Below are 12,784 nucleotides of genomic sequence, written 5' to 3' on the forward strand. Positions count from 1 at the left end.
GGCCGCGATAAATATTGTCTTTCCTGACGCGGGAGCGTGAGAGAAAGAGAGAGAGGGAGACGTAACGAAATCGGGACTCTCATAACAGAATTATTACGTCGTGTGAAAAAGGTAATCGTCCGCAATGTACTTTCCCTTGTTGAGAAGTACACACTCTCATCTTTATATACTTTAAAAATATTATGATTAAAAACTCCTTAAAAGTTTTGCAAGATATAGTGATTTAACCTTATAAATTAAGTTATATTATTTTTTCAAAGTATGAGCAACGCAGTAATAAAGCAAAAAAATAATGAAAAAATAGATAAGTTGAAAGTTTCAAAAGAGAAAAATCATTTTTTTCCTGTCTTGCTAAAAATGCATTTTAAATTCGAAAACTGGAGCAAGTGTCATACTTGAGTGGCACTCCGATGAATCAAGGGAATTGCAAAGCAAAATAACATTTACGCGCGTGTATTATATAAGAGACACTAAGCACATTAAATGACGTTGTTTCTTGTAAACGCTGCCTCGGTCGCTACTCCTACCGGTCGCCGCAGGCACGGGAGCAACGACCCATTGATCCCGCGGGAGAATCTGGACCGAGCTGACTAGAGCAAGGTAAATTCTACTCTGTGCCGTGCAATTTCCAACAAGTTATCTTCTGTAAGAGGTTTCCCGTTTCTAACTATTTTTTAAAATTAACTCTAGCGTACAGTGCACCATATTGGATAAATTTGCTCTATATATAGCATCTATCGCTTTTCTAAAATATTTTTATAAACTGTGATATCATGTATTCTCAGAAATATAATATCAAGTCCATTCTATACATACGTATTGTTCTTAAGTCTTGCAATGAAAAATGGTTACCAAGATTTTTTTAAATTTTTTAATCATTTCTGAATTTCAAATTTAAGAAAAATTTTTATTCTGTTTTTCTAAACTATCATTGTTTCTAAATATATTTTTATTCTAATAATATAAAAATGAATACCCTTGAGATTTGAATCTCAATATCTCGTAATAGCGATGACTATGTGTTTCATAAAATTGCGAATCGTGAGGTAGAAAAATATGAAAATAATTTTTGCTTCGAGCGGAGTGTCACGCTTTTCCAAGATGTTTATTGTATTTCACGCAAATTATGTAAGACTTGATCTATACGTTCGCTACTGATACTTTACCACTTGCTATCCGATATTCTGGGAGCGCCTTACAATGTAATTCTGATGATAACCGAGTGAAAGCCGTGATATTAATTACATCAACATGATTTTTAATTAAATGAGGCCATAGCAAACCTGCAGTTTGTCTTTTTTACGCGACGTCCGGGAAAACGTCGTTTATCTCACGGAAATGACGTGGGGTAATATCTAATAGTTCTGTTTGGTGTCCGAGTTTGCTATGGCCTTTGTGTCAGTGAGATCATTGACTTCAAATCATGTTAAAAATAAAAACTAAACAAGGCTCTGATCAGACAAGCACTCTGCTTTAAAAATTTGTCTTCATTCTTGTTCGATCTATAGATTGAAATAACTTTCGTAAAGTTGGCTCTTCGAAAAAAGATTGCGAGAAAATATTGCGTTGCGCCATGAATTTTATATAACTACATAAATTTTTAGTCGCTCTAATATTTTCTTAATTTCTACAAAAAAATTTAATGTCGGGAACTCTTTTTTTCTTTTTGTAGTTGTCAAAAACAAACGCTGAGACTGCTAGTTAGCTTGCTACTTGCAAATCAACCTTGCACAAGAAATGCACGAGAAAGCTAAGTGACCGGTAGCAATTAAATGAATGACTTTTAAAGTGGCCTTCTAGTCTTCTCTTACGACGTATTCTATTTAAACGCGCCCTTGATGAGATGATAGCAAAACTGGAAACTGTCAACTGATGACAAGTTGCAAGCTGTGTAAATTTTCTTATTTCTTCTTAATTTTTATTTAAGAAGTATGTAAGTTTTGCGGATGCATATAAATTAAACTAACGAAGCAACTTGTTTACGGACGGATTTGTTTTTGCAGATATGTTGATCAAAGTTTCTTTTAGTTTTTTAAGCAAATGTTATATTTTTTTATCTCATTTCAAAAGCAGTATAAATTTTGTAATTATTCACGGCGCAACGCATATTTTTCTTATCTTGTATTTATTGTCATTTTTATGCTTGCCATATATTACACTGCAAAAGTGCATAAAATTTTATAGTTGTTACACTAACTGTAAAATTTTTTTTTCGATAAAATAAGTCTTGCATTATTCCCAAGGTAATACGTCAAAAATGAAATGAATGATTATTGTTTGTAAAACATGTATAACAAATTAGTTCTCACGCTGAGAGAGAAAAAAAAGTCTGAGACACAATAAAAGAAATCAGATTTTCAGAGAGCAACAAGAAAACCCGCAGTCGGCGGGAACTATCTCGTCAATGTACGAACAGTGAACAAAGACGTGAAGCATTATTACTCGTGTCGGTGGGCACTCGTGATAAATGTATCAACCTTGTTCGGACGACGAGACGTAACCTCGTCAGATCCGCAGGCAATCGAATTCCGACGGTTCGGTGGCTCGTGTGCGAAACGGTCGCGCTCACACAAGCACGTACTCGTTCACGTATGCTAAACAGTTTCGATTTCGACACACCTGTTCAATGCGCTATTTAAGTTAACTACTTTTCCTCGTTCTAATTTGATCTTGATCATATAAAACTATTATTCAACAATCTTACATATCGCGTTAACACGTTTTTGCAATTTGCATTTCTCGTACTACATGAATTCAGATTTACATCCAAATTTTTCTGTCAATATATACATACATCGCAGTGACGGATAAAAAAAAAAAAAAAAAAAAAAAAGACAGATTGCATATTTCAACATCGCTAGAACTGTGGTTTTATAAAAACTGTGTATTTTGTTTTGCGTTAAAACGATACGCGCGACTTTTAACATTGCAACATTTTGCACGAACGCGAATCGATTTCTCTGAATCAAGAAAGAAGCAACTATTTTAATTAAAAATGAAATAATTATGCATATTGGTACATGATTTTCCACAGGACGATTAACGTGATATAAGCTGGTGTGTAAAGGTAAGCAGAAAGTATCCAACTTATGTGGGCACGCAACGACGTTCCTCGTTGTTACATAATGACCGACTAATCTACCATCGGAGATAATATCCATTCGATACTCGATTCATGATGCTCACGCACACACGGATATGTATAACATGCGGCCAATGGACTGATCATGGGTCGGTCAATTTCTAGCCTACCTATGGGACTCATCACTCCCGGCGTGCACTCGTGAAAGGTTGCACGATCAGATTGAGTAATAAGAGACGATTTTTTTGTTTGTGCGACAGCTTTCGAAATAAGCAACATGACGACGAGATGCGCACAAAGAAAGTTGATAAAAAAAATTTTATCTTCTCTCTCTCGAATGAAACCTCTCCATAATAAGATTCACATAATAAGATTCACATTCACTCATGAAAGTACCTAGACGAGCTAGCAAAAACGAAAGAAAGTGTATAAAACCTTAACAGCAATAAAAACCAGATCGTGAATGTCGGCAAAAAATTTATGTTATATTATGTGATTTCTTCGTCGAATGTTTGGTAGCGAAAATTACTTTAATTTGCCAATAATTGCTATATATTTTCATGATTAATTGCAAAGAATATTAAAGATTTCCATATTTATGATACGATCCTTGATACGAACATTTAGGCACAAAATCCTTGGTAAAATATCACAAGTTACTGCTGTTCACATATTATACTTAAGTGTAATTTAAACGTGATTTATCATGATTAAGTGTGAGTTACGTGTACGTTGCAATGCGTATTACTTATGTTGTAATGTATACGTGCAAACGTTACACATTTACTCTAATAACAAATTACATTTAATGCCTATTCTTATTGCGATAGAAAAACATATGCAAGAGATATCTAATAACAATTTGTCAATTTTGTATCATCTTGAATATCCTTTCACATTCTCTTCTGATGTGTAGGAGATTCGAAGTAAATTAAGTTCTGCTAAATTCGACTTGAAATCATAATAGAAAGAGAATTTTATTTTCCAAAGAATTTTCTCATTAAAAGTGTGATTGTGAAAATATTTAATTTGATTGCAAAGAAAATATAACTAATAGAACGCTAAAAAAAATAAGATTTTTGTTATTTTTATAAAATTGATTAAATGAAGAATGCGAAAAGGAGAATAACTTGCAATCGTAGACAAGAGCTGTAACCAACGAGTGGTTATGTTAAGCAGAACTACGCTACGATAAACTTGATATTTCCAATATGCAGTTTGTCGCGATTATTTAATATGTTTATCTGCTAGTTTTAGATTAACACAAATTACCAAGAAATTTGCTTTAATTTATGGATATTTGATATATATTAAAGAATAAATAAAGTTGAAACGCTCCATGATTTTTGTATAAAAGAAAACTCCTTTTAACACGTTATTCACTTCGAATTAATCGTAAAAAAAGCAGCGAAGTTTGTAATAAAGATTATAAAACACAATAAATACTTATGAATTGCAATCTGAATTGCTTTTTTTCGTAGATATATTTCAATACTTTGAGGTAGTTAATATATTTCAATATTTAAATTCGGAATTTTTTAATATTTAGTTGAAAAACAACAAATGTATAAAAGGCATCTTTTCAATATTATCAATAAATAGTCGGAAAGATACTTTTTCTTAATTTACAGACCATCGTAAAATGGATATAAATGCATTACTCAATGCATAGGTCATAAGTCTTAAAGACATGGGAAGCTCAGCCAGCTGTTGGCCATCAATGCGTTCGCTTTCTCGATCGCTATATTATCGCGATGGTTTTTTTTGCAAGCAATATGTTTTATACTAGGCAGGTATCAAACATATTTTAATTTCACACACAAGGAGAGTAATCTCGTATTACTCAAATTATAAAAGACGAAAATTAGTATTAAAAATCTCTGTGGTTTCAGACTATCAAATTACATTTACAAATACATTGGCTAATTGTAAATGAAAGTATAAAGTAAAAGTGCGATTATATATATAAATCACACCATGAGACTATACGCTGTTTAATTTATAAAAAAATTCACGAAGATGGTGCAATTGCACAAGTTTAGTATTTTTAGATATAGTATAATCAATATTTCTCTCGATATATATTATAACAGATATGGATCATTATTTTCCATACTATATTTTTAATGTCATTTCTATGCATATATTCATACTAAATTTACTATTACAAACCAATTTCTAAAATGCCTACAGTCATAAAATCAGCATTGTAATTACATTTGATTCAATGTCACATTATATCATAATCTCTTCTCTCTCTCTATTAATTTCTAAACTCAAGATAAACTCAAGGTTAAAAATTATTTTATTGCAAAAAGAGATGCATATATACATAGCATTTCTATTTTATGATTTTATTAATCTAATAAAACAAAATAGTTAACTCAATTAGTTGATTTAAAAATATTTCCTTTAATTAACTTTTATCATTTATTATAAAATATCTTTGATATTCGTCAAATAATTATTTAATAAAATTTCTTAAATTACTTTTAAGTTAAGTTCAATTTGATTGAAATAATTTTCTTCACAAAATATAAAAAATATAAAATATAAAATATAAAAATATAAAATATAAAAAAAAATACTAAAAAAGTGATCGGGCAATTTGCTGATCAAGATGGTTAAAGAACGGGAAGTGGCGAAATGATAATTGCGTACCTGTCGCATCCTAATTATTATGCACCATTGTGTTTCCTAATCATTTAATTTCAACCTGAATAGTTACTCTGTTTTTGATTGACATCAATATACTAATTTTTGTAAATATCAAACGTGATAATATAGCTATTTTCAATCAAGTACGTCATTCATTAGAGTATGAAAACATATGTGTATATTTTAAATTTCACCACAATTTAAATTATAGGTTATAAATTGAGTTATTAAATCGGGTTATTAAATCGTGTAGAGCATAACAGAATTATATTGAGAAAATTTTATATAATATAAACGCAAATATAATGAATGCATTCACTCACCGATCGTTGTACCCTAGCTAAGCACGCCTTTAAAGACTGTACCTACAGAAATAAATATATATATTAGTATATAAATATTTTAATAATTATGTGTTTTATATATATATGTTAATTATTATAAACTACTTAATAATTTTAATAAATGTTTAAAAGTTTGTTTTAACAAACTATTTAAAAATTATTTTCAAACACTTAATATATAAATGTAGTTATATGTGTGTATATGTAATTACAACTATTTATCTATCTAACTAAAATACAAATTGTCCTTACCAGCTAGGATATTGCAGTTTATTCGCTGAAAATTCCGCCGTAGACTGCTCTACACCAGTTCTCTCAAGAATCAATGAATACTGAGAACTCTTGCGTACTTCACTTTCGAAATAACACGAAAATAAAAGACGGTTTGACATTTTGAACTTGCTACGATATATAAAACAAACTTGAGTTAAAATGTACTTCATACCGCGTTCGCGCAGTGTTATCCGATTATTATCTTGTTCTCGACGACTTTTTCGACACTGTACACAAGTCACGCACACAACACATGTTTTACCTGAAATAATTCCGATTAACTGAATATTTAGCGCGCTACATGTACGTAGACAATCAAAATGTCTTAACATATGAAGTTGCATCAATTTTGAATGACTCGTGATATGCGCATCGTGTCTAGATATTCATGCATTATGATTGATAGTCAAAAATTTATAACAAATTAATCATTAAAAATGTAGTTCAAAATTTTTTACCAACAATCATAAATGAATCATCATGAATGTCTCGATATGATGTGCTTGCCCTGAATGGTTCACGATTGATACCATTTTTAGTATTAAAGCATTCCTGGTCGCCAATATGCAAATAAAAAGTACAGTGCCAGCGCCAGAAATTTTTTTTACTCACTAAAAAACCGCGCATTCATGGTCCAGCCACCAAGCGAATGCCGAATCATTGTTAATTACAAAACATCCGCAGCAAACGATACGCTCCGATCATCGCCCGTCACTTTAATCGGCATTCTCGACCACAATTCGCACTCATTATAAATTTTTAACAGATAAAATACGCAATTGATCGCAGAACATTCACTCTGCATCCCAAACTGCTGTTTGACAAAAAACAATTATGGCGGCCGGGAAGGGATAGGAGGTAATGTTTGTAAGATGTATCGATGATTTATATTAATACCATGCTACGCGCGCGCCTCCCTTCGGCCGCCACGATAGTTCACTATGTCGCGTCGGTGGAAACGCTAAGTGAACTATTGTGGTGGCCAAAGGGTGGCAAGCATGGTATTAAATTTATCGATATCGATATGCAGACAACTTTATTCGCGTAACTTCCCGCGTATCCTCCGCCATTTTGTTCTACGTCGCGTTGGTTTGCAACGGTAAGTGAAAACGGTCTGTGATTTATCGCGTATTTCATCCGTTAAAGTGCGAATTTAGTTTCTAATCGGGAGTGTCAGAGCGATGGGCGATTGCCGGAAGATATTGTTATCGCGGATGCTCGAAATTAACGATTCGATCGTCTAACGGCCGTAGACGCATAATTCTAGTAAGTACAGATTCTGTGTACGAAACGCTAAAAGTGTATTTTTCGTTTGTTCTTATAACATATTGAAACTTGTTGGAATACTTTTAGTAAAAAGGTTCTTAGGAAACATATTGTGTGTGTTTTCGTATGTGCTGACCTACGTGCGACAGTAAACATTGTCATCGCTCGTTCGTTCGCTCAAGATGTTTATGTAGTGCCGAGTAGATCGTTGAACGTGCATCGATGTCGCGACAAGAAGTACAATTTTATATCACGATTGCGTTTCGTGTCTCGCGGCGTGGTACATTCGCGGTGTGATTTCGTGTGTAATATTTGTGTACTTTCCAAAGTAATATGAATTGCCTTTCAATCGATAATACACATAAATAAGTGTGGATTTTCTACATATTTTATCTTCGTTGGATTCTTCGTTGGAACTCGATACAGAACAATTCTAATGCGGAGTTTGCGAAGTTGCGGAGTGAAATAAACTGCAATATTCTAGCTGGTGAATATAATGATTTTTTTATTATATCTGTGTGTGCAATTTACGATACAGTTATGTTTTAGTAAAAGTAGGTATAATTAAATAATATGTGGCAATCTACATGCATAAAATAAATGTCAATGTAAATGATAATCCGTAATAAATATATATTATAATTTGTTCAGGTACAGCTAAAGGCGTGCTTAGCTAGGGTACAACGATCGGTGAGTGAATGCATCCATTTGTGTAATCACACAAAATTTTCTCATTGCAATTTTGTTATAGTCTTTACGGTTACCAAAGAATATAAAGTTATATCATATGTGCACAATTATATATTAATCACAAATGCTATGAAGAAAATACACATTAAAAATAATGTTTATGGATTTTTCATAGACCAGTTATAAATATCACATTACGTTTATTAATATACTAGCTAATTTTATATGTAAAATATGAGAGGAAAAAATTTAAATGGCTTGGGATTAAGTCATTCCATGGAAAACATTACACAACTTATTAAAATTCATGAATATGATTGTACAAGCTTAATATTTATAAGAATAGATTTTTAGAGAGTGAATAATCAAATCAACCATGCAACTTTATCATGCATCGTTATTTTTATTATTGCATTTATAATATCAATTCTATGCATATATTCATATTGAATGTAGCATACTACGAACGACCCTGATTCTAAAATGCCTACGGTTATAAAAAATATTTTAATTACGTTTTAATTACGTTTGATTAAATGTTACACATATCATAACATAATCTATCAATTTCTAAATTCAAGTAAAATTTTTCTAAGATTACAAATTATTTTATTTTATTTTAAAAAATTGTATATACTTACACATATAGTATCTATATTTTGTGCATTTATTGGGTTATTGCAAAGGAAGTTGTCGATCTGATATTTTAATCAATTCGTGAAAGCCTGTGTTAAAAAAACATACTATTTGAAATAAAAATAAGAAATATACGATAAATATTTGTATTTTAAATATATATTTATATATTTTAGAAAATAAAAAATACGCGATCACACATGGATAATGCTTTAAATTAATTTCTTCAACGATTTGCAATACAAAGTTTTATGGAGAGTTAACTTATTATAGTTTTTGTTACAATTTTTTCAAGAATTTAAAAATTAAGTCATCTTTTCTACTTGAGAAATTAATACATCATATCAAGTAGCTCCTTTTAATGATTCAAACGTAGCGAATTCTCTCGTTCCAATTTTAAGATCAGCCGGCGTCGCGATCGTATCCGCCTTCGATGCCCTTTATAGTTTAAATGACGTGGAAACCTCGTCCGTCGTCGTCAGTTAATCGAAAAAATTTCGCCGATCACGAACCGTGGGCGTGCCGCGCGTTCGTCTCGCTTAATGTTGCTACGTGCGTGCGATCGTGTGTGTCGCGTGCTACTCACAAACGTGTGTACGTATCCGTACATACCGTAGAAAGGCAAGGCCTTGATATTTCGTATAATAAGCTTTGAGAATTATCTCCCCGGGATTGGTGCACAGGCCTGGTTTCAACTCCCGGTATCTGTCTACCGTACCCGTTTCTCAACGTTGTCCACCGCGCGTTCGCCAAAGACCTGCCGGACAAAAGTGTATCTCACGATATATCGCAACGCACAGGCAACTGTTGTGATATCATGCCGTCCGTAAAATCGACGATGCAAAAATTCTCGAAAAAAAGACAGAAAAAAAATAATTAAACCTGTTCAACTGCGACTAATTATACAGCGCGCAGATCGAAAATAAAAGACAAAAGGATTCCTCGTTGGAGCTTTAGTAGGACATAATTGCATTCTGCGCGTTAATCTCTGGTGATTTGTCGCGGATTTTTATGCGCCTTTGAGCATTAACGAGGCTAATCGCCGGTGCCCTCACTTTATGACGCATGTATAATATAGTGAAAATCGCGGAACGAGAAGCTTCGACAACTTAAGCAGGATAGCCAGATTAAGAGATTACGAAACCGTAAATTTTTAACAAAAATTACAATAATACAATACCTACAATATTTATATTTGTATAGTATAATTGTATCATTTATATTGTTAAAGTTACAAATGTCTCAAACCCATTCCATATTTGAAAAAGAAATCTACTCTTACGATATCGCGATTCTTTAAGTGAAATATCAAGTACATTGTTAGAGATCTATGGACAGTGCCGTCGAAAGAAATGGCATTTGAAATCAATGTTTAGCGATTGGTTACTATGTGATAAACTACATTTAGTCGAAAGTTGCCGTCATACCTTCTTCTGAAACATACTGCAAACACTCGCTGCGGGTAAAGAAATAAATCAATGCGCCTGTAAAGCGGAGACAGTCGCACTAAAAAGGAATTTTACTCTAAATGAACGTTACTTAGAAGAAAAGCGCTTGTCACGTGACGTGCGGAACGTATGGTACGCTTGTACCGAACATACTTTCTGCATCTATTAGAGCCAGACTCACGAATGTAATCCGCGTACGGTCTACGTAAAATCGGCACAGCACGGCGCGCGCGATTAAGCGGTTAGATCGAAAATAGTTGGTCCGTCGTCATTATCGAGCACCATTTTGAGCATCACCGGATCCCGTAAATGGGCATAGCTGGGCACGAGAGCAACGTTAGCGCTTTACCGCCGCGACAAATTGATCATTGAGCGGAATAACTTTGCTTGTGTCCGATCACTTACGCAATATTATCCATATGCGCTCGGTGAACCGATAAGTCCAAGCATACACACATATACACGCAACGGCGATCTCTTTTTTTTTTTTAAACTAGTTACGAACGCGTGCAAGCCAACGCCCGAACGAAAATAACCGGGTAAAATAATCGGGTAATCGCAAAATCACCAATATTAGGGGAATCGATCGACGATGGTATTACATTGCAAATATTGTCACAGATTTACGTTGATTATATCAAATACGAGCATTTGTTTCATTTTTTACATTTATTCAGCTTTCTGTTCTACTTATTCTCTCAGTTACGGTGGTACTTGACTGCGTTAACTTTAGAACCACATTTTTCTCTTTCAAGACAAGAGCCGCGGATTACGCAGTATGCTAAACTTGATAGCGTTTTATTAAACGCTCCTCTAAAAACTCGAGCAAAAATTACGGCGCTCGATATTTTGCAGACGTCTTATATTTAGCATATCTTATTTGCAGCAAATTGACGTTACTTCATCGTGTATTTTTAGTTACTTTTTACGCACTGGAATAAAGTTTGTCAGCAACTCAAAATCATTAAAATAAGATATGCTCACAAATACGTATTCAACAAACACCATAAGTTGGTAGAGTACAAGCTTTCGCAAAGATAAGCCGTCTTACGAGAAAAATATGTAAGATACAAGCAATAAGGAAAATGTATATGTGTGTGTGTGTGTCTGATATAAAAATATATATTATTTTTTATTCTCCACATTTTATCTGAACGTATTATCGCATTACTATATTACTTAAGTCTTTTGTTATCACGAAATAAGATTTTATTATCACATAACAATTTGTCTATTGCTAGTTTGAAGTAGATAATTTTCATTGATATCTCGTATTTACATTTCTGTCACGTATCCCTCTTAATGATAATCATTAATTTGTGATAAAAGTGGAGATGGAAGAACTAGTTCAGGGCAGTCTCGATTATTTTCTCGATGGCGGAAGAATTAATCACATTCCCAAGAGAGCGCCGCTAATTATCGCTATCGTCTGCGGTTACATGCAATACGCGAGCGACGACGCGACGGAACGGTGGTTTAAAAATACGATCACGGACTTCTAATATCGGAGAGCACGATGCCGGCGAAATACTTCTACAATAATAGTACGGCCGATGAAGAGAGAGAGGTAGGAGCCGAGAAATTGGAATTCGAGGTTCCCGAGTCGGGGAATCTTATACGAGAGAAGCGGTAATCGCGGTCGATTTCGTATTATTTTATCGGATCCATTGCACAGGATAATTGTAAAAAAAGCAGTGCACAACCGCCACGATAATTGCTAATTAACACACGTGTCCACTCACGAGCGTTCATCGATCGAGTATCAATCCCGTCCGTCTCAATGGATTTTAATGAATCGTTGCAATCGTATAGTTATCGCAACGGACGCGGCGTGAAAAAAAAAAAGGAAAACGCTACCATTGATATCCTTATCTGCGAATAATTATCATTTTTCTCGATTATTAATGATCGTATCTATGACGCTTTTGCACAGAGACTGCACTACTTATAATCATTATTTGTGATACGTCTAAATGTGTCGCAAAACATTTCAGGGTCATCTTCATTATAAATGGTGATTTTACAGCTGCTATCGCACTTTATTGGTCTTTAATTGGCTTATTTTTTACAGCAATAACTATTGGAGCTGTGTTTAAAAGTTATTATTTAAATTTTACATAAATTTTTTACATAAATGACGCAAAATTAACTGTGCAAAAATAAACGTATAATTTATTTCATTACTTTATTGAATAAACAAGATGTAATACATATACTTATTCACAATGAGTATGTTAAAATTAGAAAAGTGTATAATAATTGCACTCTTGGTGCAATATATATTTTTTTCATTCGCTTTAATCTGATCATATTGCATATAAAAGGATAATTTATACACTATAGATTTATACTTTATAGATTAATTTATTCGCTCTGTAGTATCTAGA

The 12,784-nt window shown here is 33.2% G+C and overlaps 1 protein-coding gene across 3 annotated transcripts in view; it reads left to right on the plus strand.

The window, feature by feature from the left end:
* Positions 1-12,784, plus strand: part of LOC105673872 (terminal nucleotidyltransferase 5C) — a 105,840-nt gene that overhangs the window by 13,582 nt on the left and 79,474 nt on the right. Inside the window, exons 1-2 of one of the 3 annotated variants that reach the window (XM_012369823.2) lie at positions 7,314-8,110; positions 8,275-8,313. The exons of 1 other annotated variant lie outside the window; for it this stretch is intronic. Coding sequence is in view for 1 of the 2 variants with exons in the window: in XM_012369820.2 (XP_012225243.1) it covers positions 8,275-8,313 (39 nt within the window). In the remaining variant the exon portion in view is untranslated. Of the gene's footprint in view, positions 1-7,313; positions 8,111-8,274; positions 8,314-12,784 lie in introns of those variants that run through there. One more of the 3 variants, XM_012369820.2, reaches the window with a different exon arrangement.

The sequence above is a fragment of the Linepithema humile genome, chromosome 2 (genome assembly GCF_040581485.1).
Source record: "Linepithema humile isolate Giens D197 chromosome 2, Lhum_UNIL_v1.0, whole genome shotgun sequence".
Classification (NCBI taxonomy): domain Eukaryota; kingdom Metazoa; phylum Arthropoda; class Insecta; order Hymenoptera; family Formicidae; genus Linepithema; species Linepithema humile.